Consider the following 25,771-nt stretch of genomic DNA (forward strand, 5'->3'; position numbering starts at 1 on the left):
TCTGCACACATGACTTAATCACCTCCCAAGGGTCCCATCTCAACACCATTGTATGGTACATTCGATTTTCAACATAGGAATTTTTTCAGCATTCAGACCATAGCAGTTCCCTCGTGGAGCCCCTCAAGTTGTAGAATAAGGGACTGAAGGTAGACAGAAAGTGGCAAATCCTGCCAACAAATGGAGACTGGAGGAACAGAGAAGGCTTCAGTGTGGCCAGGTCAGCCTTAAAATCTCTCTGTAGCTTCTTCTTTTATTCTTTTTTTATCCTTGACTCACAGTCCCTGCTCCCTCCAGCTTCAAAAGTTTTAACCATTGGTCCAGGAGCAGAGGTTGATTCCGGGGCAGGAAATGAGGATTTTAGAGAGAAAAACTTCAGAAGTAGGTGAAGCCCAACCAAACTTCCTCCTTTCTCTGAGGCAGGGAGTGAGTCTGGCTAAATTCTAAGGTGTGGCGCTGCCCCGGGCTGCTGGAGGTCTGGCTTCTGACACATAGACCCAGGTCAGGACCATCCAAGGAGTGCAATGACAGGAGCTGGAATTTTCAAGGACGGAGATTTTATGACTTTCCTCACGGTTGTTTTAGATCCCCAGTGAAGGGGTGGGGGAATGATGGGGAAGTCCCTTTTTGTTGCTGGTAAGTGTACCCCTAGTGGTTGGAGTATGTGTATTACAAGCGTAGAGGTAAAGGAGATGGTTATAGTGGGCAAAATGTTGTGGTAATTGATGATTTTTATGGGTAGATCCCTTGTGATGAAATGTTAAGAGTAATGGATAGATATATTTATAAGGTTCCTATTCAGGGTGCCTTTGGAACTGGGTGTGGCACACTGTGGGTTAGGTTGAGTAGCAACTTCAAAAAGCAGTTATGGGTTGTGCCTCCCTTCTATTTTTCCTGAAACTTTAATAAAATCTTACTACTATTCCTGCCTAGTCTAGTGTGTGTGTGTGTGTGTGTGTGTGTGCATGTGTACGTGTGTGTAAAGGGGGGATGAGAAGGGGTTTGGCCCATATTTCTGAAGCAATAGTTAAGGGTGGGTTCTTTTTTAAAAAAATTTTTTTTAAGATTTTATTTATTTATTCATGAGAGACAGAGAGAGAGGTAGAGACATAGGCAAGGGAGAAGCAGGCTCCCTGTGGGGAACCCCATGCGGGACTTGATCCTAAGACCCCAGGATCATGACCTGAGCTGAAGGCAAACACTCAACCATGAAGCCGCTCAGGCACTCCCATCATATGCCCTCCTTAATGCCCATCACCCAGTTACCCCATCCCCCAACCCTCCTCCCCTCCAGCAACCCTCAGTTTGTTTCCTATGATTAAGAGTCTCTAATGGTTTGTCTCTCTCTCTCTGGTTTTGTCTTGTTTTATTTTTTCCTCCCTTCCCCTATGATCCTCTGTTTTGTTTTTTAAATTCCACATGAGTGAGATCATATGGTAATTGTCTCTTTCTGACTGACTTATTTCACTTAGCATAATACCCTCTAGTTCCACCCATGTCGTTGCATTGGAAGATTTCATCTTTTTGATGGCTGAGTAGCATTCCATTGTATACGTGTACCACATCTTTTTTTTAAGGTTTTATTTATTTATGAGAGATATATAGAGAGAAGCAGAGACATAAGCAGAGGGAGAAGCAGGCTCCCCAAAGGGAGCCTGTCGTAGGACTTGATCCCAGAACCCTGGGATGATGACCTGAGCCAAAGGCAGACACTCAACCATTCAGCCATGCAGGTGCCCCTATATCACTTCTTCTTTATCCATTCATCTGTCAATGGACATCTTGGCTCTTTCCATATTTTGGATATTCTGGACACTGCTGCTATAAACACTGAGGTGCAGGTGCCCCTTTGGATCACTACGTTTGTATCTTTGGAGTAAATCCCTAGTAGTGCAATTACTGGGTCATAGGGAAGCTCTATTTTCAACTTTCTAAGGAACTTCCATACTGTTTTCCAGAGTGGCTGCACCAGCTTGCATTCCCATCAACAGTGTAAAAGGGTTTCTCTTTCTCCATATCCTCACCAACACCTGTCCTTTCCTGACTTGTTAATTTTAGCCAATCTGATCGGTGTGAGGTGGTATCTCATTGTGGTTTTGATTTATATTTCCCTGATGCCAAGTGATGTTGAGCATATTCTTAATGTGTCTTTTGGCCACTTTTATGTCTTCTTGGAAAAATGTCCATGTCTTCTGCCCACTTCTTGATTGGATTATTTGTTCTTTGGGTATTGAGTTTGATAAGTTCTTTATAGATTGTGGATACTAGCCCTTTATCTGATGAGGCATTTGCAAACACCTTCTTGTCAAGGGTGGGTTCTCTCCCTTCTCCAAAGCCAGGTAAGGAACTGGCCGAGGTCATTTGGGAAGAGCTATTTCTTTCTCTCCAGGGCCACCAGCATTTGGGGCTGATGAGGTGAGGAACAGTTCTCTAAAAATAATCTGGGAATGGCTCCTGAGTAAGTCCTTTGGGAACCAGTAAGAGGCAGCTGAGGAATATTCTGAAGGAGGGTGTTTCTGATAATAATTGGGATAAAATATAAGGTGAGTCTAGGACACCTGTCCTATGGGCTAGGTAGAACTGGGGATTGGTAGTGAGGAGAACACAGTGACTGCCCTTAGGGAGCCTATAGGGTGGGGGGTAGGGCGCAGACTCTAATAGGTCCAGCAGTGGCAGGATAGGAGAAGCTATGGGTGCTATGGGGGCACATGGGATGGGCATCTGAGCCAGTAAGGCTCTGGGAGGATAACTTCTGGATGAGTCTAGAACAGTGGGAACAGTGTAGAGAATTTCTTCAGGTAGATGTTTTCTGTGCTTTCAGAGCTGAGGGAGGGCCACGCATGCTGGGAGCTCAGGTGGTACCTCAGGGCTTAGCCCAGACAGAGGCTAGACATTCAGGGTTTATTCTGAGGGCAGAAGAGGGCCACGGGCAAGTTTATGCAAGGGATGAGCTGACCAGAGTTGGAATTTGGAATGATTCTTTTATGGATCATCTACTGATTTCTGCCTTACCCAAGGCCACAGGCCCCACCTCCAAAGCCCTGCAGTTACTCCACAAATGACACTAGAATTGCTCTCCTCTACTTTACACTTGGAGTTCATCATCTCTCTCCACACAGCTACACGGCCCCTCTCCACAGGGTAGGGTAAAGCAGCCTACTAGGATTTTTCCCAAGAAGCTGCTTCCCTGGATAGTAACAACTACCCAGGCATTCAACTCAGTAGCTCATGTGCAAGTGACATCCAAAGCAGGCTTCTCGGATTGGGCTCCCTGGCCCAAGGCCTTTTGCCCCACGCTCCTTGCTCATGTGCCTAGGGCCTGCAGCTGAGATGTGACACTAAATTAGCCCATAATCAGGCATAGAGAGAGAAAGATGAGAATGGCAACTCTGTGAAAGGTGAGCGTCTTCTACTTCCTAGGTCCTTGGCAGACATTACTAATCAACTGCATCACTTTCACAGAGTCAACCCAAAGCTGAGGCAACTGGGAGCAGTGAGAATTGGGGGGGGGGGGGGTTGGGGGGGCTGATTTATCATTCTTGACCCAGGCCCGGGAGGGGGGGGGATCCAAAGGTCTGGGTGGCTCTGAGTCAGAAGCCAGGTAGGAGAGCAGGCAGTCAGCATGCAAGCTAGAATTTCAAAAGCCCTGAGGTAAAGGGCAGGTCAGGGAGTGGTCAGGCTAGCCAAGCAGAACTGCAGAGAAGGAGGCGATGATTCAAATGCATCCAAAACTTTACAAAGCACTTTCACTAAATGCCCACAACTCTTGAGGTAATTACTCACTTCCGTAATACAGATGAGGAAATAGAGGCCCAGTGACACGTATTTGCCTGATGTCACCATTGGCAGCTGCTGTTCTGGTCTACCTGGAGGACACACTTCCTCTGAACTGGTGCCTCAGGGACACAGTTAAGCACAGGACAGAAGATCAGATTTTCCTCAAAATTATTCTTTGAGCTGAGGCCCACTAGGAGGGATAGCATCTGAAGCTGAGCCAGATGGTCAGGGGTCCTGAGTGATGAGAAAGGGGCCAGGAGTATTTGCTGATTCCTGAAGGGATGTGAATACTCTCATTTTGGCCTACTTCAAGCTGCCAGAGTGGCGTCCTTGAATTTGGAATTGGAAAGAGAGGAGCCAGGAGGAGGCAGCTCCAGCTCCTGGATGGCAGTGCCCCTGAGAGGGAGGGCTGCATGGCTGCTGCCCCCATGTGTGGTTGTTCAGCTCTCCCTGGGGTCTGTGAGCCCCACAGGCTCTTTCCTGCCTGGGTGGGAGTTTCTTGCTGTTGCTTGCAAGAATAAAGAGCCTAAAAACCCTCACTGAACCTGTGGGGGCGTCTGGCACAGGCCTTGTGTTTCTGGCTTCCAGTTCCTTGATTTTTCCTCCCCACCCTGCTGCTCCTTCAATGGGTGGGAGGGATGACAATGCCAAGCAGGGCCCCTGGAGATGGTTGGCAGCCTCCCAGGGAGGGCGTGAGGGTGGGATTGGTGGTGCAGCCACCCACCCTTCTAAGACCCTTGCCCGGAGCCCCTTCCCTTCCTGTGGGGGCCTCATAACCAGGCTGGGCAGGGGCTGCCACTTGCGGTGCGCAGATGAGAACTGGCTTTCCAGGAATAGCCAGGGGCCCGAAGGAGCAGGGAAGGTCCTCTCAGCCCCAGGAGTGTGTTCGGGGGGCGGTCACCTACCTTTCATCGGTCAACAGACCAGACCCTCTCTGCATCTCATTCTGGGTCACAGAACAGAGCTGGAAGTGACCGTACTCATTTCACAGATGCACAGGTGTGGTCCAGGGAGAGGCAGAGGTTCAGGGGTCAGGCAGGATGGGGACCCACGCCCGTGCCCTGTCCAGCGCACCACGCACGGCCTGCCCCTGCTGGCCCGTGCATCAGGGGACAGTCGCCACAACCTGACTCTGCCTTGCCCTCCTGTCTGAAAGCCCTGTTGAATTTCCCAGCAGCGACGTTCTTGGAGTCCTTTGCTTAGGAAACTGATCTTGAGGTAACAAAGAACGAAAGCTGCCGCCTAGTGGCCGTGCAGTGGCAGCACTTTGGCTTGAAGGGTGGGAATGCTGTGGGGTGGAGTCAGCGGAGGGGGAGGGGGTGGAGACCCGGTGGCTTGGCTGGAGCTGGGTCCCTTGGGGTTGAGGACAAGCGGGCCTGGGGGGTGGGTGCTGTAGTGAAGGAGCAAGTAGATCGTCCACAGGGCAGCAGTAGCCACTACCGAGCTCCAGGAAATGGCCTCACATGGCCAGAAATTCTGGTTTTTTTTTTTAAGATTTTATTTATTAGAGACACAGAGAGACAGAGAGAGAGAGAGAGAGAGAGAGAGAGAGACGCAGGCAGAGGGAGAAGCAGGCTCCATGCAGGGAGCCCGAGGACATGGGACTCGACCTGTGACTCCAGGATCAGGCCCTGGGCTGAAGGCGGCCCTAAACCGCTGAGCCACTGGGGCTGCCCAGAAATTCTGATTTTTAAAGAGACCCATATCCAAAATTTTCTTGAAATCAAGTGAAATCAAAATCAAGTGAAATCTCTTGATTTTTTTTAAATCTCTTGACTTTTAAACGCTGGGAACTAGTTACAAAAACTTTTTTTTTTTTTAATGGCAGGGGTCAAGCAAACCAAACCCCTCATCAGGCTGCTAGCTGCAGCCTCTGATCTTGAACTTAAATGGATATCTCTTCCCTGGGGGGCTTCCCCTGCCAGTGCTGTGCCCACCCAGAGATGCTGCTCCTCCAGTGTGGGACACTTGGCACTCCCCTGGGAGTCCTGAGTGAACCCCTGCTTCCAGACCCTGTGGCTCCCTGCTGAGAAGGAGCCCCTCGGTCCTGGCTGCAGTCTCTCCTCCCCGTCCTCAATTCTTAATCTTGAAGACTCAGAGGTAGGCCTTGCCCTTGCCCGAAACTGCTGCTGTGCACTTGTGCTGATTTCAAAGCTTCCTACACCCTGGCCTTGTCCCCTCCCTCAGTACATGTTCCCATCCCATCAGCTCACCTGGACATGTTAGTTTTAGCTGCCTCCTCATCCTCCCTCAGAGGCCACCAGGATCTATGATCCATTGGTCCCACCTGTCCTAGGTCCCTCACTCCCCCTTTCCCTGACTTCTGCTCTGTGGCCCCTCCATCCTGATCACTCTTGCTCAGCGGACTCTGGGTGTGGCTGCCACTCACATGGGACCCAGCCTCCCCACCCCACTCCAACTCCCACCTCCGCAGCCAGTCCCCCCAGGTGACAGGGAGGCCACCTCACTGCTGCTAGTCCCACAGACACTCCTGCCACTAGCCTCTTTTGGGTGGGAACCTGGGGCTTTCCAGAAGCCCCATGGCCCTGCCCTGTGTAGCCTTGCCACCTCCTTGGAGATCTCTAGTTGCCAGCCTCCCTTCTCAGACCTCCAACACCACCCCCCTTCCCCAGTGTCCGTGCTCCCTAGGAGAACGAAAGCACACGCCAGAGGTGTCCACAGCCTCCACCCACTCCAGATCTGTGCCCCAGCATGCTGCCTGTCTCTGTAGGTGGGCTCCCTACCACCCCCACCCCCTAGCACCTTGTCCCACTCAGAAACCACAGGCCTCTTGTGAGAGCCGGAGACCAGGACCCTTCTCTGCTCCAGCTCGCTCTGAGACCCAGAATCTTCTATACATCCAGCCTCAGCCACCTGTTGGACCCCATCTCTCCCCCAGCTCACTCTGCTTCAACCCCAGAGGTCTTCTAGTTCCTCAGACACACGTGCCCACTCCCACCCAAGGCTGTGATCCTCCCAGTTCCCTCTGCTCTCCCCCCAGGAGCTGCATCGCTCTGTCACTTCCTCCAGCCACTGGTCAGATGCCACCTTCTACTGAGACCTCCTGACCACTCTGTTTACAGCTGTGCACCCCAGACATGGATGGTCGTGATGGCAGCCCAACGTTGTGAATGTACTCAATGCCACAGAACTGTATGCTTACAGATGGCTAAAACGGTAAACGTTATACTGTTATATTTTACCACAAAAACAAACTGTACACTCCACTCCCAGCCCTATTTTCCTCCCTACACTTAACTCCTCTGTATTTTATTCATTATATTCCCCTTGTAGAATGTCAGCTCCATGAAGGTAGGGGCCTGAATGCTTTATCCACTGATGTGTCCATCCCAACACCTAAAACAGTGCCTGGCACCGACCAGGAATAGACACTCAGTGTCTGTCAAATGCCTGACACACGGCCTTCTACTTAAACGGTCACCAGGAAAAGGGGCTGGGATTGTAGGGATGTCCCTTTTAGGGTCACTTCCACTCACTGCCACCGTCATTCCTATTTTAGTATACATGCTACCAAAGCAAGCACTCGCCGCCATTCTCAACAGCCTGAAGGCCAGTTTGAAAGGGATCTTCAAAATGATCCTGAAACAGGGTTTATGCCCCACACATTGGTTCTGGCCAGTCCTTCTGGCCTGTGGGTCCCCAAGGCAGAGTCAGGGACTGTCAGTGCCCCCAGAAGCACGTGCAGGATGCCCTTGCAAGGAGTCAGACAGGCTTGTGAGCCATGTCTGAAGCTAACAGCTCTGAGCTGTTTCCTCATTTGTAAACCAGGACAGTACCTTCCCTGGGAATTGGGAGGGGCGAGTGAGAAAAATCATGTACAGTGGCTCACGGGAAATGCAGGGCACAGAGCTTCTCCAGGAAGCATGCCCATATTAAGCCCTGGGGATCTGCTGACACCCAAGCAAGGGCCACAGCCTCCTGCTCAGGGACCAACTCAGGAAGCAGCCGCCCCACTAGGAAAGGTGTAGTCCCCAGAGCAGCCTCCAGAGGGCACCACATCACAGCTCTGAACCTTGTGTGCTCAAGTTCTGGCGCCAGCCTCGCACCTCCCACTGCTGTGCCAGAGTGAGGTCTCTGTGGCTTCGCGGATGAAAGGGACCCCAGCGACGCGGTCCCATCTCAGGCAGGACCCTGCACACAACCAGTAGCCTTCGCCTCCTCCTAACCCAGGGGATCTGACCCCACAGCCTGCAGCCCAGCCCCCAGGGCACTTGCAGGGAAGGTAGCAGAATTCAACCCTTCACGCCTCCTTGTCCACCACTGCCACTCCAGAAGCCTGGAGAGAGAGGCAGCGTGTGGGTGCATATGGGAAGTAGGGGCTCAGGGCTGGAGGTCAGGCAGCTACTCAGACTGGTATCTGACATTGCCCAGGACGGAGGTGGGGAATTGGGAGACCCCCTGCAGAGCCAAGAGTGAGGACCACCACCCTCTGGCTACCCCATCGCTGGTCCCAGCTTGGAGGGCAGCTATCTGGCCTGTGCCCATCTGAGCTCCCCCTCCACAGGCAGCTTCCAGAATTGGAGGCTGGAGGCAAGAGGAGGCTGGAAGGGATGCCTTTAGCCTGGGTAGCCCATCCCCTGGTGCCAGAGATGTTATGTGTGCCCTGGTCTAGGGTCATCATACTCAGTGGTGGCATTGGGCAAACAGAACCCAGCCCTGGCCTCAGCCTACTCATCTATTAACTAAGTGGGGAGAGGGGGGTGTCATCACACTAGATTGCCCGTCCCACGGCCTGAGCTCCTGAGTATCCCAGAGGGCAGAGCAAGTTCCAGTGGTGGAGGTCCAAGGCCACCGTTGACCAATCCAAGGCTGGAAGTTGGGGGCCTGGCCCCACCCTACTACCCTGCATCCAAAAGCAGCACTGCTGTTGTAGTAACAAGTGTGAAGCTCTGCAGGCCACCATACCTGGGGTCAGAGAACAGGCAGCCTGGGAAGGGGAGGGAGGCCTCTAAAAGGGGCCCTCCCCCCCCTCCTTCCTACAAGACAGATGGCCCTCATTGCTCCCCTTTAGGAGCCTTTAGGAAGGAGGGTGTTAGGCTGAAAGGTTTGAGCAAGCCCTCAGAGCAAAACCATGTCTGAGAACACGGATGCCCAGACCAAGATCCCGGCCACTTTACTCCCCTCACTCTGGGTGCCCACCCCTGTGCAGCAGGCCAGGGGCAGTGGGATGGGGGCTTCAGCAGCAAACCCTGTAAGTCCATCACCAGGACAGACCAATTCAGGTTCCCTGCTTATACCCTCTGCCCCCAGGGGGGCTGCTAACATTCACAGGGCTCATCCTACTGTTCATTTTGGGGGTCCTGTGGCTTAGCTCTGAATACTGGAATCACACCCAAGTGCCTACCTAACTGCTCTGCTGCTGACTTGCTGGGGGAACCAGGGCAAGTCACCAGGCCTCAGACCCCCACCTATATAAAGAGCAAGGTAACAGGTAACTACTTGGTCCACAGACCTGAGACTACTAAGTAAGTAGAAGGCACAGAACAAATGTCACAGCCCGCTGACATATGAACAAGAGGCTGAGTTCTGCTTTGAGTCCTGCTCTTCAGTGGGAGTGGGGGCATTTCAGATCTGACTGGATGCAAGGTAGGTCTCCCTTTGGCTCCCCCACCCATGCCACTGGTGCCCCACCTGAGAGCACACCCCAGCCTCACCTGCCCGTGAAGGTCCACACCACACACACCTCAGGGCTGAGTGGATTCACATTGGTCTTTTATTGGATTTTCCATGGGCAGCCTGGACACCTCAAGCTGCTAACCAGCTCCTCAGCCCTTCTGCACGTTCCTGGCTTCTGCTCTGGGGACCTAGCTGGGAGCTGCCAGCCAGGCACCGTCTTCTCCCAAGGCCCTGCCACAACTGGGGCTCCAGGCTTGGGTTGCTTCCTTGAGACAAACCCAGTTTTCCCACTGCCTCCCTCTTTGTGCCAGGCTGCCCAGACAGGGGTACGTTCCTGCATTGGGGACAGCCAAGCTCTCCTGGGGAACAGGCTCCAGCCCAGACCCCTGGCAGTGCCTACTCATCTCAGGCCACTTCAGACCCCACACAGCACAGCACAGTACTGCAAGCTCCAACCTAAAGCTTGGTGTTGAGGTGGAAAAAGTGGGGTGCTGCATAGGTTGTGGCAGGTGGCACATGCCATGCAGACGAGGCTGGGCAAAGTCTGTGGCGAAGGGCACTGTCAAAGGATGACGGGGGGAAGTGCATCAGACCCGTGGCCATGGGTGAGGGCCCTGTGGTGGCCAGGAAGTGGGCCGGGAAGGCAGGGATGACCAGGGGGCTGAAGGGGAGAGTGGCCTGGCCCTTTAAGTGGTCCGGGGTGCCAGCAAAGTTCAGTGGGCACCGCAGCATGGTGCCCCTGTAGGCCTCAGGGAGGGCAGGCCCCAGCGCTGGGCCCAGCAGGCAGGACACGGCCACACCAGACCCCATAGATTTGGCCCCACACTCCTTGGCGTCCACCTCCTTAAGAAAGGGAGACACTGCCCGCAGTTTTTTGCCACCATGGGCAAAGCCCTCTTCTTCCAGGCTGCGCTTGGTACCCAGGCCGGGGCTGCTAGGGAAGGTAGACAGGGGAACAGGGCTCTCAGCAGGGGCCTTGGCCATCGGGGACACCCAGCAGGCTTTGGGCTTGGGGTAGGGGCTGCCTTTTCTAGAGCTGCCTTTATGGAATGCAGACGGGCGGTTGGCATCCCCGCCCCACACCAGCTGGGGCTCTTTGACTGCCAGGCCCTCCTCTTTGCCAGGGGGCCCCAATAGCACCCCATCTTTAAAATTGGGGAAGAAGTCCCGGGGGTGCTGGCTGACGGGCTTCAGCACCTCAGTGGGGTATGCGTGGAAACAGCCAGTGAAGATGGGGGCTGGTAGGCGGGGACCCACTTGAGCCTCCTCCCTGAGGCTGCCACCAGGGGCCTGTAACCCCTCCGGAGGGGTTAGCCGGTGCCTGGAGTTCTCAGCTGGCTTTCCTGGGCTCTGAGGACTTTCCGACAGGAGAATGGCAGGGGATGCCTGGGGGTCCCCATTAGGGCTGCCTACCCCATGGCGACAGCCCTCCTCCTGGCACTGCAAGGCCTCTGCCTTGCTCACTTGGGCCAGGAGCTTCTTTTTGGCCAGTGGTGACATGATGCCATGTGTTCCTTTGCAGTAGAAGCTGGACAGGAGCCGCTTGTAGGCCTCAGGGCAGCCGCTGGCACCCCCAAAGGGTGGAGAGGGCCCCAGGGCCGGGCCTGGCTGTTCTGGGCCCTCCCTGGGGGCCTCCTGGTTGGGAAGCCGTGCCAGGTCAGGGGCAGCATCTGTTTTCATCTTTCCTGGCACCATCTGGAAGGAGAAAAGGCCATGCCTCAGGGCTGGATGTGCGAGCTGTGTATCCTGACCTAGGGACCCCATGGCAGCAGGGGCGCAGAGGTATCCCAAGAGCCTCTGCTAGCCCTTCCAGCGCCTTTGTGGAAGGTTTTCCAAAGGTATCCCGTCCTCTGAATGGACGCAGCCTGGTACCAGGACATGGGGCCTGGTGACTGTGGGGCAGACTGGAGTTTAGACCTGACATGGCCCCTCATTTGACCCTACACAACCATTACCCCGGAAAGCCCCCTCCCCTGCCACCCCAGGTCTGCCCCTCAGAGTGTGTTCTCGGTATTCTGGGCAAGGAGTTCTGTGCCTTGGCAAGGGCAGGGGGAGGAAGGCCCAGGGTCAGCTGGTGGCCCCAGGCAGGCACAGAGCTCACCTGATCCAACCGCTTCTCTTCCTTGGCCTTCTTTGGCTTCTCAGTGGTCCCGTCATCCCCCCGAGGCTCTTTAGCCATCTTGTATTGCTTCCTGGGCTTGGAAGGGGGCAGTGGCTTGTCGTCCTCCCCCTTCAGGTGCCGCACATATGGGAGCACCAGCCTGAGGAGGAGCAGAGCGTGTCCACCAGGAGGCCGGCCTGGCCCACTTGCCACCAGGGCCGCGCCCTTCCCCACGTCGTCCAGGAGGCCTGCAGCAGGCCAGCCACCCCACAGGGCTCTGGGTGGTGAGGAGCACAGCACACCCCTCGGGCACCCCACTCCTGGCCCCACTGCGGCTGTGCCCCACCCTGAGGCAGAGGCCAAGGTGTCCCATGAGCGGGGTCTCACCCCGGCCGTACCTCTCGTAGTGGCGGCGTGTGCAGGTGGCTGCGCTGGTGCTGCCCGGGCTGCCCCCCAGCTCGTCATACACGTTCTTCCAGAGGCGGCGGCCGGTCACCTGCAAGGGCACCACGTGAGGGCATGGCAGGCACACGCCGCCCAGGTGGTGGGGTCCCTGACGCTCCAGGTCCCCACTTGGCAAGGCTGGGGGCAAGGACCGCAGTTTGGCACCTGCCTCTCTGGCAGCAGCAGTGGGGAGACTGGAGGGGCAGCAGCAGAGGGGAGACTGGCCCCAGGGGCCACCGCCTGACTGCTGGCCCGGGCAGTGTTCCTAGCTTGGGGAGCATGGGGAAGACAGAACAGATGGGAAGACAGGAAAACCTGCTTGAAGCAGCAAAGTACCAGTGGGCCAGGCAGGCCCTCCTCCCCACAGCATGCAGGAGAGCTGGGGAAGCGGCAGGCTCTGGGACCCTGCCTCTTCCTCCTGTCTGGTAGTGAGGACAGCGCTGTCCCCAGACAAGGCTCTTCCTCCCCAGGTCCCCACAGGGTAGTGGGGACGGGCTGCGGGATGCAACATGCTGAGGACTGAGATACCCTCCTTACCATCTCATAGGCCCCCAGCTTCTCCACTGCTTTGTAGATTTTCCACAGGTTAACTAGAGAAGAGAGAGGGCAGGGCCCCCATCAGTCTCTGCGGAAGGAAGGGGCAGCCAGCAGCCCATCCCCGTGGACCTGTCAGGCAGGCACAGAACCAGCACACACCCAGACAGGGCCATGGCAACGGGTGGCTAGGCCAGGCCCTGAGCACTGGGGGCCCAGTGGCCAGTGAGGACAGAAGTCCGGCCCCACCCACTGCAGCCCTGTGCCTGGGGTGGGGGATGCCCTTTCTGTGTGCAAGCCCTGTGGGCTGGCATCGCCCAGGGTTGCCCAGAGTGGAGGTGCCTGCACGACACCCTGCCTGGATGGAATCCCCTGCCGGGCTCCCCCTCCCTGCCTGCAACCCAGGGACGCACTCTGCTTGAAGCCGAGATGGGGCACCCTCTCGATGGGCGTGTGTCGCTCCTTCATGAACTTGTAGAGGCTGACCAGGAAGGCCTGCTCCTCCTCCCGCTCCTGGTCCTCCTCCCGCTCCCCGCCTGCCTCGGGGGAGTCCTGGGGAAAGAACAGGAGGCATTGGGATGAGCCCCCAGTTGGTGGGTGGCTGGGGACAGACGGAACCACTGCCTGCTGGGGAAGGAGGTATGTGGTCCCCGACCCCAGGCTCCCGTGGGAGGGAGCAGGCCCCCAGCACCCAGTTGACAGCTCTGGGCTGGAGTGACTGTTTCTGGCACCAGAGAGGTAGTTGTCAGCTGTTAGTGCCCAGGACCCCAGCTCAGGGTCCATGGAAATGGCTCCAGAGACAGCCATAGGAGCAGCCCTGCGGCTTCTCCAAGCCTCTCTCCAGGCACAGATCACTTCTCTGTCTTGCTCTAGATTTGTTATGTCTGCATCTCAGCTCATCTACTAGACTGTGAGCTCTTGGTGGCGGGCTCAGCATCCCTAGGCCTCCTAGGGACCCCTGTGGTGAAAGCCAAGGAAACAAAGGTGCTTGGTGTTTTCTGGTACTTCAGGGTCCTGTGTCCACCAAGTTCAGAGCCGCCAGTCTGCATGCTGAATTCAGGGTGCTGAAGCCCTATCCTGGGTTCCCGACTCATTTCTGTCAGATGCTCAGGACTTTTGGTTTCTGCTTCCAGAGGGACCGTTTCTGCGGGTGCTATGCATTTGGTTGGTGGCTCAGGGTGGAAGAGTGTGGCTGAGCTGGAGCTCGGGGCTCAGGTCCTGGATGAGGAGGCCCTAAACACCAAGGATGGAAACCAACTGATCCAAGAACAGTAAAGAGAGCTGTGCATTCCCAAAATATTCGATTCGAGTACAATTTTCTGACACCGAATAAGACCACTGATAACAAATGGCACACGAACTAACACATCACCTAAGAAACTGTGACATACCCGGGCCCGAGGCAGCTGCTCTCATGCAGGCCCCGGGTGAAGGTGCTCTCAAGGCCTTGGAGTGAATGTGCTCTTCCACACAAGCTGTTAAAAAACTGTCACCATTTCCAACTACTCTTCTACGTGAGTTGGGATTTTCACTCCAGACTGTGCCACCAAAGCAAATGACCAAAAGGAGTGGGTGTTGAGGCCAATGCTCCACAATGTCACCCATGGCTCCCTCTCAGTCTACACTCACCAATGGCCTCAGTGATCTCACTGAGTGACTCTGGCATCCCTGTAAACCTGGGACGGATGTGTGGATGTACATGTAGTTTACATCCTAAAATAGTGCTTTTGTCTGTTTTATTCATCAGGGCTCTGGGCAAATCACTTGATAAACGGGTTCTGCTAGAAAAACTAAGCCTGAAGGGCAGCCCCAGTGGCGCAGCAGTTTAGCGCCGCCTGCAGCCCAGGGCATGATCCTGGAGGCCCCGGATCAAGTCCCACGTCAGGCTCCCTGCATGGAGCCTGCTTCTCCCTCTGCCTGTGTCTCTGCCTCTCTCTCTCTCTCTCTCTCTCTCTGTCTCTCGGTCTCTATGAATAAATAAATAAAATCTTAAAAAGAGAGAAAGAAGAAAGAAAGAAAGAAAGAAAGAAAGAAAGAAAGAAAGAAAGAAAGAAAGAACAAAAGAAAGAAAGAAAGAAAAACTAAGCCTGAAACCCCTGCCACAGGTGACGGGCGGGTCCTCTGGTCCCTGGCTCCCAGCTCCCATACCTCCCTGGATACAGGCCCGAGACTGTAGGGTTGGGCCCCTCTCCTGGCTCTGCGGGCTGGAGGGCAGGGAATACACCCTCTGGAGAGCTTGGGGAGTCCCCAAGTTTACCTGGGAAACTGTGCACAGGGGAGGGGGGAGGGACAGGGTAGAGGCCCCCAGGGGTTACTCACCTCCAGATGGACGGGGCTCTGGCTCCTGCTCTGCTCTCCATCAGGTTGAGGGGACACAGATGGGTCTAGGGGATCACCCTCCTCTGACTGCTTCCTTTTCCCTTTGATAGGGGGTGCTGCAAAGAGAGGAACAAAGGGGAGGGGAGAGGGGAAGAGGAAGGAGAGAGAGAGAGAGAGAGCACTGAGATGCAGGCCTGAAGAACAGGCAGTGAGGAGAGGTCCTCCAGGAGCAGGGAGCAGCAGCAGATCCTCCTACCCCCATCTGAACCTGCCAGGTGGGAAGTGAGTTCTTCCTTCCGCGCTGCGTCTTCTGCCCCCTGGTCCCTGACTGCATGCAGGCTGGCCCTCCACACGCACCTATGGACGCACCCTGGTGGCCAACTCTGTTCTCCCTCCTCTCTGCTCACCCCCAGATGGACCCCATGCCTGCTACTGTTCCTTTCTCTGTTCCAGTCAGCTTCCCACATCTTTGAAGGAAACCCTAAACAATCCCGGGGTCAAGTCAGAGGAGGATAAGGTTGGGGCTGTGGTGCTCAGGGAAATCCTGTCTCCAAAACCTGCCCCACATTCAGTCATAAAGTTTCCACAGCATCTCAGCCTAACTGGGAAAGCTGCCGAGGTTCCTATGTTTGTGAGTCCAAGAGCACCACAGAGGGTGCTTGGATTCTCTAGAAATAATCGAGAAGACTATAAGCTCCTGCTTCTGAAATATCTGACCTTTTTCTGAGCACCTGCAGAGTTCTAACTGGCCCTAATAAGGTCACTGGCTCCTGTCACCTGCAAGGGTCTGCAGACCCTTCAGGTCTCACCTGACAAGCCACTTCCTCTGGGTGGCCTTTCTCAGTCCCCAGCCAAGCACAGCACTCCGCTTCTCTTGTCACCCTGAGCTACTCACAGCCACCCAGACTCAACTGCTCACTGCACATGAGGTTTCCTGAAGGTTCAGTGAGGCCTCCAGCACCCCACACAGTAGATGCCAGATTTCAGGGAAAGGGAGTCACAACAACCTGCTTGGGGGGCGGAGGGGGGCGGGGAGGTAGGAGGAGCCATGGGCTGGATTTTACGAAAGGCAGCCATGAGTGGATGGTTGCAAAAACATAACATCCATATCCCTGCAAAAACGACTAGAACATCAGAACATGCCTCAGACCCCCTCACAGGCTGGCAGGGCATCTGAGCTCAGGAGCCCATGTCTTTTGATCACCCTTTCTTTCTGTCTAACCTGCCTTTCCTTTTTGTTAGTCTAGGATGAACTGTCTCATTCTCTTGGTTCTTTCCAACTCAGGAAATCCTTACTGCGGGGCACCTCTGAGATTCTGTCCTAGAGAGAAAAAGAATCTCTATAGCAATGATAAACCCATCCCAGCATGACCCATGAGGCCTCAGGCTAGTGTCTCCTTCAGCAGTTGCTCACGCAAGCATTAGCATTACCATAGCAAGCACTGGGCTTGTGTCTACTCACTCCTGCTGTGTGGGTCCCTGGCTCTTCCATGTATGTTCTCCTATTTAGTCCCAGAAGGGATCTCATTTTAAAGAGGGGGAAACTGAAGCCAGAGAAGCTAGGATGGTTGTCTCCCTAGGAGACCAGGGCTCAAAAACAGGTCTATCAAACCACCAGCCCAAGAGGCCCGGCCTCACCGCCACTATGGCTGCTGGTGTTACCAACATCATTTGCAAGCCTTGACGAAGAGTCCAAATAAGCCTGGAAGAGAAACCAATGTTAAGCCTTGTCAAAAAGAAAGACACTGGGGCCTTCCTCTCAGGCTGGTTTCTCACCAATCAAGACATGGTCCATTTCCAGAAATAACTAGGTGTTAACAACTGACTGCCCTACCCAGCCCAGCAGGCTGATGCCTTTCCTACTGAGTTCTTGGGTGACTCTGTGCCTCAGTCTTCCCTTCTGTGAAATGGGAGTGAAAGACCCTTGAATCCTTTGCTCACTGTCTCCGAATTCGAGAAGTCTCCCAGGTCTCTGGGGCACACCGGCTTCCACCAGCTCTTCTGTTTGCCCCCCCCCCCCCGCCCTCTCCACCTGTTTTCACTCCCTCTCTGCCTTCTTTCCTGCAGGCTTGGCTTTTTAGCCTCAAAGGACTCTCTACTCTGAGTCCCTCCCTGTGGTGTTACTGGGGCTTCTCACTGGAGCCTTCTTGCACACTTGCTATGTGTCTCTGGCAAGTTGCTGCCCTTGGCCTCGGCCTCAGAAGAATAGGTGGTAGGAGCAGGGCCCATTAGGATCACCAGGGAGCATTCTAAAGGTAGTGATGACCATGTTCCCCAGCCCCAGTTTGATTTAAAGTTCTGCAAGGGGGGATCACTGTGTGGCGCAGCGGTTTAGCGCCTGCCTTTGGCCCAGGGCGCGATCCTGGAGACCTGGGATCGAATCCCACGTCAGGCTCCCGGTGCATGGAGCCTGCTTCTCCCTCTGCTTATGTCTCTGCCTCTCTCTGTGTGTGTGTGACTATCATAAGTAAATAAAAATTTAAAAAAAAAAAGGAATCAATCTATTAAAAAAAAAAGTTCTGCAAGGGGCGTCAGAGTTTAAAGCTCCCAAGTGGATCTCAAAGGGTAGCCAGTTTGAGAGCCCCTGGGCCAGAGGACCTCTATCCTGTCTGCTTGGTTCCAGAGTTGGTAAGCTCTGCCACACTGAGGGAAAACCTCCTGGAGTCAGGCACTCGGGTTACCTGGAAAGGAGGTCACCAATCTGAGCTGTTTAACCCCAGACAGGAAAAGGATCAGAGCTCTTGCCTAGAGCCACAAAGTGAAACACTCTCTTTATCTTTGCGTCCAGCTGAGTCCCCAAATGAACTCACCCTCCATTCTCTCCCAGCCAGGCTAGCATCCTCTCTGCCCTGGCAGGGCCTTCTGGACCCCCACTTCCACAGCCTTAGCTGAAGGAGAGCCCCCTCTTTCTACAGGGTGCCCTCTGTCCTGTCCCTGGATCCCCGAAGCTCTCCCTTCACTAGTCATTTGTAGATCAGGTTCCAGATAATCTTCATTTGGAGAAGGGGTCTGCTAGGAAAACTAAGTCTGAAACCCCTGCCACAGGTGACAGACGGGTCCCCCTGCCTGCCAGGCTCCCAGCTCCCATACCTTCCAATGCAGCTGACACAGGACTGGGCCACCCTCCTGGCTCTGCAAAGGGAGGGAAGGGGCTTGGGGACCAGTGATCCCAATCTCCCAGCCACATCCAGGCTGCAGAAGCAGGAGTCCCACTTGCTGGGACACTTCCTGACTGCTGCCCAGGAGCTACTGAGTTACTTACTGTCCTGCTTTGGCCACAAAGCCTCAGGTGGCCTATTGTAATGGGGAGGTGGAGCCATTTTTCAAAAAGAAAACCTCTCCTTGCCAAAGGAACATCATCCAGACATGGGTCTTTCCATCAAGGAAGCAATAATGACAATAATGATGATTATTATTTAATTGTTTACTCTGAACACATCTGGAATCTCTAAGGTATGAAGTAGGGATCTAATCCCCCCAATGGTTAGGTGGTCCCAGTATTGTCTGAGTGATACCCTTCCCCCAATGATCTGAAATGCTACTCTCCTCACAATCTAAAAGCTTATAAGGAACACATTTGAAACTATTTCTGGACTTTTCTACTCAGTTTCCTTCACTGTGGAATGCCAGCACTGGGGCCCAGTCTTAATTGTGAAACGACTTACTCTCCGGAGGGCAAGTCCCCCATCATTAGTCTTTTTAAATAATTTTATCTGAACTTCAGGATAATTTTATCACATTCCCTTAAAAAAGAAAACAAACTCCTGGGGTTTGGGTTGAATTGCATTTAAATTTAGAAATTACTTTGAGGAGAAGTAACACCTTTCTGATAGGGCATCTGCCTTTTTCAGGACCACACTGTCTCCAACATTCAGTTCTCCCTCTGCTGGCCCCAGATGCTCCTTCTTACAAGTCCCGTGTGTTTCCTGTTAAGCTCATTCCTCAGGTTTTGCGCAGCTAGATAACAGTGTGAGAAAAGCTTTGGTAACCTTGGGTAGGACTTCGCTTCACAGTTGCTGCTGTCTCCTCCTGTCGCTGTAGAAAGAGGACAGGGGGCTGCTGGTTGGGCCAGGATATGAGCCCCTGGACCCTCGTGACCAAGTGCCTCACTGGGCAGTGAGGAGGGGGTGGCAGAGTGCTGGGTGGGGGGACTGTCCAAGGCCCATCTGGTGCTAGCAACCCGAGTCTGCTTAACCCCATGGCCCCAAGGTCCTGAAAACCACAGCAGTGAAGAGGTCAGTACCAGTCACTAACTCCAAAAGAGGATGCTCCCTGAAGGCTACTTATTCTCAAGCCATTCCCTACTTCCCTCTCCATACTATACACCCCAACTCCAGTCAGTGTTCTGGTGGGCCCAGGACTAGGCATTTTTGGACTCTGCTTCACTGAACCTTCCCAGCCCCCCAGTGGATGCTATCTCCCCCTTTTCACAGATACAATCCCTGAAGATCCCAGAGCTTTAGTAAGTGGCCTGAGGTCACTCAGCCTCCTACTGGCAAAGCTGGGATTCAGAACCAAAGCAGTCTGCCTGTCCCAAGACTCTGAACCCTGAGATCTAGGGTTTTTCATGGAAGCAGGGAGACCCCAAGCTCCATATCTGCTCAAAGGGTGTGGGCTTGCTTCTTGCCCCAGGGGGTCTGCAGTCTCCCATCACACCACTTCTGTTCATCTGCGAAAAAGAGTCTGCCTCCACTGATGAGCTGGAATCAGGTAAGAGCGGGGCAGGAGAGATGGGAATCGGCTCTAACTCCAAAGAGGTGCATGTTTCATCAAGTCAGCCACTGCTTCCCCATCCACAGGTGGGGGTGCTAGACCCCCATGGGTCCAATGTTCTAAGCAGAACAAAGTGAGAAACAAGTCTTCCCACGTGGGCCACACCCAAGTGTGTGCACACACAGTCCTCATGGTGATATCTGAGGTCTGCTAGTCCTGCTCACTCCCCTCGGGGTCTCACGGTGCTGTGGGGCTGGGAACAGGTGCTCCATAAACAGCCGCAGGGATGCAGTATGATGAGCCACTTGAGGGGCTTGGGCTGTTACTAGTTCAAGGCCATAGAGCCTGTCAGAGACCTAGTGCCAGACTGCACCGCCTGTATCTATCTCCTTCGTGCTCTCGCTCTCTCTACTCTTGCTCTCTCCACTCTCTCTCTCTCTCTCTCTCCCTCCTTCCCTCTCCTCCGTCCCTCCCTCTCTCCTCCCCCCTCCTCCCACGGCCAGCCCCGCCCCATTCACCCTTGGTGTGATGGGAAGGAAGCAACACTTCCTTTCATGAAAAGTCACCCACTGGGAGCCCTGCGTCAATTACGACAATAATGGTAACAGCCGTCTCAATAACAAGCAGCAGGAACGGCCCCACCTCGCCCGAGGTTGTTGGCTTAAGTTTCTCTTAGTTTGAGCTGGAGCTGAAACAAAGACAGCCTTTGAGGCGGCCAGTCCACTCTGTGGCCCAGGAGCCGGCTGCCTGGCAAAGTGTCGGTGTGGAGCTCTCTCCAGTGGGCAATCTGGGGAGGGAGGGCCTGCCAAGGGCTGTGCTCCCGCCAGCGCTGAGGACAGACGCGCTGGACATGGGACCCCTGGAGGCACGGGGGTCGGGGGGAGGGTGTGTGGGGGAACGACTGCCACAGCCCTGCCTCAGTTTCTCAGCTGGGGCATGGGGAAAACAGGTTTGAGAGTAGCTGGGGCCAAGATGAGAGTCTTGAGAGAAAGACCAAGAGGTAGGTGGCATGGGGGCTCCAACTCCTAACCCCAAGGGAAGTCTGTCCCTCCTTAGCCAGCTCTGATGTGTCCTAAAGACGCTATTCCAGAACTAGGCTCAATCCCACTGTCCTGCCTCTGCAAGTCTGGGTGGTATCTGAAAACAGTAACAGTTCCACCAGTGGACGGTTTCCTATGTCCCCATGAACTAACCACCTTTCATGCTCCCAATCCGCCTAGGGAGAAACCAGGCTCCGGGGCTTGTCTAAGATGTGGCTCCAGGGTAGAGACTCAGCCCGGATGGGAGGAAGGTTGCCTAACCCCTGCCTGGGGCGCTCCGGGGCCTGCTGCTTCTCCACCCCCCACCCGGAGACTCCAGGGGCCTAACAGGGAGTGTGGGCAGTTACCTGGCCAGTTCACCGCCAGGTAACAGAAAAGCAAGGGGGAGGGGAGAGGTGTTGGAGGCCGGCCTCTCCTTCACCGCCGGACCTCACTCTAAGCCTCAGTTTCTCTGACTGTTTATCAAAAACAGAGGGCCTGAACCTCTGGAGTCCTTTCTACCTCTGCCAGGCCACGTTCTGGTCGCGGGCGGGTCCCCAGGGCTCTGGGGGAGTCTGGGACTCCACCCCGGGGGCCTGACCCTCTAGGCACCGGCCCTCACCCCTCTTTTGCCCCGGCGGCGTGTAGGCGCAGAAACGCTGACGGCCCCAACAGCGGTCCTCCGGAGGGGGCGAGAAGCACCTGCTACCCTCCCGCGGCCCCGCGGGCTCCTCCTGGCCGGCCGACCGCCCCGCACACAAAGGGCCGCTGGCCCGGCCAGCGCCGAGCCCCCGGGCCCGCAGCCTGACCCCCGCGGTGCGGCGCCGGGAAAACCCCGCCGCCCCCCTCCACGTCGGCGGCGCGGGGGGGCGGGGGGCGGGGGGGCGGGCGTGGGTACGTGGCCCCGGCCGAGGGCGCCCCCGCGACCCTGCGCAGCGCCCGAGACGCGGCCGCCCCGAGCTCCGGCCGAGCGCGAAGCCCGGCGCCCCTCCCGGCGCTCACCCCCGGCGCTCACCCCGGTCGCTCCCGGAGACGCGAGGAAAGGGAAGAGAAACACAAGAAATAAGGCGACAGCGAAGAGGGAAGCGTCTGTCCTTCCTGGCGGGAGGCAGGAGACGGTGGACGGGAGACCGGAGTGAGAGCGAGCACGGAGAGGAAAGCAGAAAAGGGAAGAGAAAAGAGAAAGAGAAAGGGCAGGGGGCGGGAGGCCGGTGACCGCCGACGGATCCGAACACCCCTCTGCTCAAAGAGGAACAGCGGATTCTTCAAAGTGCATTGAGCAAGTTCTTCAAAACCCGCGCAGAGTCACTTTCAGGAAACGGCGGCCGCAGTGGAAAGCGCCGCGCGCGCCCAGGGACCCCGGTGCCTCTTCTCGGCGGCGCCGGCAGTTCTGAGAACCGCGGGGATGTGCCGGGCGAGGCGCGGGGGGGCCGCGGGGGCTGGGGCACAGACTGCTGCGGACGGCCTGTCACAACAAATTAGCTGAGACCAGCTCGAGATTGAAACCACAGCAGGAAGTGGGATGACAGAACCGAACAGGACTTGGTAAATTTCAGCCAAAAGACGACGAAAAGAGTTTCGAGATAAACGTCCGGGAAGCCCCTGGCCGCCGAAACTTTTCGTCTCTGCTTTTTTCGAAGAGTGCGCGCCGCCACCCAGCCTCACCCCTCCCGCGCGGGGCGCAGGGCGCAGGGCGCCCCCGGGCCGGGCCGGGTCGTCGGCGCCTTCGCCCGGAGTCCCCCCCGGCCCCGCTCCGCCCCTCCCGGCGGCCCCGACGGCCACGAGGGCCCGGGGGGGGGCCCGGCAGGGCAACCTGGCCCCCCCCCCCGCGGGGCCGCCAGCCCCGTCCCGGGACATGCCACGGAGCCGCTTACCCATGGCCCGGCAAGGTCCCTCGGCGCCTGCCCGAAGCCCTCCGCGCGCCCAGCCCTCCGCGCGCCCAGCGGTCCGACCCGCGCTCTCCGCGCAACTGGCCCGCGGCGCCGCGAGCCTGCCGCCTCCCCGCAGCCCCGCCCCGCCCCGCCCGGGCCCCGCCCCGCCCCCGCCCCCGCCCCCGCCCCCGCCCCGCTCTGGGCCCGGGTTGGTGGGTCCGATTCTTCCGCGCGGGGCGGAGGCCGCCCCCTGAGCCCGGGGGCTTCTGGGAGTTGTAGTGCGCTTTCCGCATCCCCGGACTTAGAGACCTAGGTACCAGCGGTAGTAGGTTCTTCGCCCAGAAGGGCTGAGGCAGGACCCTCCCGCCCCCCCGCCCCCGCCCGGGAGTCGCTGCTGCCTGTGCCTCAGGGGGCAAAACTAGGCTTGGAAAGTTTCTCCTTGCTCGTCGGTAGGGCCCTGGGGCTGAGTGGGGTGAGCAAAATGCTTCTGACTTGGACTTGAACCAACTTCTTTTCCAACTTCTACCCAGACCCACACAGAAGTAGAGGTGGTGGGTGGGAGCTAAACAAGCCTCCCAGCCCAATCTAGCAAGTCCTTCGGTCAAAGTTCTGTGGGGTCGCAGAAACACTTGGGGCAGGAAGCCTGCCCACTGCGGCCAATGTCCATAGATGTCGCAAGGACAGAGACTGGCAGCTAGGAAGCATTCCAACGAGGGGCCATGACCCCTGCTTGCGGAGCTGAGGGTGAGGCTAGGGTGGAGTGGGCACCGGATCTGCTGCTGAGGCAGCTGTGACAGCTTCCCCCCGTAGGGAGGAGTAACTTGACCAGGTACGCAGCACAGAAGAGGACACTGAGGCTTGCCTTTGCAAGCCCAAGGTCTCACAGCATCCTTCGCAACAGCCAAAAGGTGGGAACCACCGTGGACATGGACAGATGAGTAGATAAGCTGTGGTATGTCCATATAATGGAGTATCATTCAGTCTTAAAAAGGAAGGAAATTAATTTTTAGAAGATTTTATTTATTCATGAGAGACACACAGAGAGAGGCAGGCTCCCTGCAGGGAGTCTGATGCAGGACTCAATCCCAGAACCCCAGGATCACGCCCTGAGCTGAAGGCAGACACTGAGCCACCCAGGTGCCTCAAAAGGAAGGAAATTCTGACATGTCCTGCAAGGATGATCCTCAAAGACCTTACGGTCAGTGTAGGAAGTCCAACACAAAAGGACAAATAAGTGCTGTTATCTTCCACTTATATGAGGTACTTAGAGTCCAGTTCATAGAGACAAATAGTAGAATGGTGGTTGCCTGAGGCTGGGGGGAGGGAGAAATGGGGAGTTAGTGTTTAATAAGTAACAGAATTTCAGTTTTGCAAGATGAAAAAGTAGCAACGGAGGGTGGCCTGAATGTACTTAATGCCACTGAAATGTGCTTAAAAATGGTTACAGTGGGGATCCCTGGGTGGCGCAGGGTTTGGTGCCTGCCTTTGGCCCAGGGCGCGATCCTGGAGACCCGGGATCGAATCCCACGTCGGGCTCCCGGTGCATGGAGCCTGCTTCTCCCTCTGCCTGTGTCTCTGCCTCTCTCTCGCTCTTTCTATGTGTGACTATCATAAATAAATAAATAAATTTTTAAAAATGGTTACAATGGTAAATTTTATGTATATTTTACCATAATTTCAAAAAATGAGGCTAAGGTCTCAACACCTGACTAGCTAGGACTCTAACACTGTTCCTAACACACAGCAGGCACTCACAATATTTTTTGTTCTAATACAACAACTCTAGGTATTTCCCATAATCATTGTCCCCACTTTACAGGGTAAAACTGAGGCTCTAGGAGGTTAATCGGCTCAAGTGATACAACGGGTAAGTGGCAGAGCCTGAGCTAAACCCAGGCACTGGAGCTCCAGAAAGGCCTCCTTAACCATTCCCCTCAGCCATTCCTTGGCAGCACCATTCACAGAATCAGGGAGCACAGCCCGCGAGGAGAGAGGGGAAGGGGACGACATAGTGCTGGTGCAGTAATGGCGAGCCAGAAGATGTTCATCGGTAGCTTTCTTGAAGTGAGTCCTGGAATCCAGGGGTGAGGTGCAGACTCGAAGTTCAGATGGTTGAGGAGCCCTCATACCCAGGCACCCACCAAACTTTTTCGTATCCATTACTGCCCACCTATCACCCTAAACAAACGGACCAGGGCTGCAGGTTGGTGACCCTGGGATGAAAGATGTTCTACGGGCTCAGTCAAGAGCGGACAACACGGTGAGCTCCCTTGACTCCCTCATAATGGGTCGGTTTGTAAGAGCCAGTGCCTGTAGATTTAGTAACAAACACATCATCGACAATATTTAGTAACAGCCCAGAACAATTGTTATCATTGGTGTTTGTCATAGTGTGTCCCACTTCCCCACATCTTACAAACTCCCCAGGACAGCTGAGGCTGCGGTAGGGTGGCAGGCGCTGCGATGGAGTGCCGCCGCGAAGCTTAGTGGCCTGTCCAGTTCCACTTTCACCCATTCTATGAGGATTGATTGCTTAAGGTTTGGGATAGAGGCCTAGATGCTCCCTGGTGGTCTAGTGTTTAGGATTGGGATAGAGGCCTGCCTGCTCTCCTCAGGGTCACAGTCTAGGCATATCCCGCCTCCTGGATTGGATACCCCCTCTGACAAGGAGCTCACTACCTTACAAGACAGCAGCTCATCCCACCAAGGAATAGGGTTATTCTGCCATCCAGGCAATTGACCGCACTCTTACAGACAGTGGCTGTTGTGCAAAGCCTCAGCAAGTCAACACCTGCCTGTGCCAACCTGAGAACAATATGATCTAAATTTAATTGCCTCCTGAGGCAACTGTTTGCAATAGAATGTAATTTACAATGGCCAATAAATCTTGCAGAGGAACAACATCTCCATTTGCCTCCCTAAAAGTATAAACACTTCCATTGCTCAAGCCTCTGTGTCACACACCTCCGCCTCCCACCCACAGCCCCCCTCCCCCTGCGCCCTCCAACCATAGGATCCCAGCCTGGGACAGCCTAAGAGGAGCCGCCTAGCCCCTCGATGCCTTGCTATCTCTCTCTGTGTCAATAAAAACAAATAAGCCCCACAAATAAATGCATTCTTCCTGTAAAACATTACAAACAAATCACTCCTCTCTGACACCACTCCAAATTCAGTTCCCTTCTTGCCCCAGAGATAAGGACTCTTATCAGATTGGATAAAATCTTCCAGAACCTTCCCTATGTATTTTCATAAATGTATGTATCCATGGTGTAGAAAAACATTTAACTTTGCTTTATGTATGTTTCTAAACAAACGATACAATGCTAATTGTTCCAGTCTTGCTTTTTTGTCCAACA

At 55.2% G+C, this 25,771-nt stretch overlaps 1 protein-coding gene across 3 annotated transcripts; it reads right to left on the minus strand.

Moving 5' to 3' along the window:
• Positions 1-9,476: 9,476 nt before the first annotated feature.
• Positions 9,477-22,530, minus strand: ARID5A (AT-rich interaction domain 5A). 3 transcript variants are annotated; one of them, XM_055327593.1, is made up of 7 exons: positions 22,419-22,530; positions 14,813-14,928; positions 12,907-13,045; positions 12,497-12,549; positions 11,914-12,011; positions 11,516-11,675; positions 9,477-11,109 (listed from the first exon to the last, which is right to left on the minus strand). In XM_055327593.1, exons 1-7 carry the CDS (start codon positions 22,420-22,422, stop codon positions 9,871-9,873), a joined length of 1,809 nt encoding a protein of 602 aa, XP_055183568.1. In that variant the 5' UTR covers positions 22,423-22,530; the 3' UTR covers positions 9,477-9,870. The 3 variants fall into 3 exon arrangements, with proteins under 3 accessions (XP_055183568.1, XP_055183569.1, XP_055183570.1); XM_055327594.1 differs by lacking the exons at positions 12,497-12,549; positions 12,907-13,045; XM_055327595.1 differs by lacking the exons at positions 12,907-13,045; positions 22,419-22,530.
• Positions 22,531-25,771: the final 3,241 nt, after the last annotated feature.

Source organism: Nyctereutes procyonoides, unplaced genomic scaffold, assembly GCF_905146905.1.
Source record: "Nyctereutes procyonoides isolate TBG_1078 unplaced genomic scaffold, NYPRO_anot_genome, whole genome shotgun sequence".
Classification (NCBI taxonomy): Eukaryota; Metazoa; Chordata; class Mammalia; order Carnivora; family Canidae; genus Nyctereutes; species Nyctereutes procyonoides.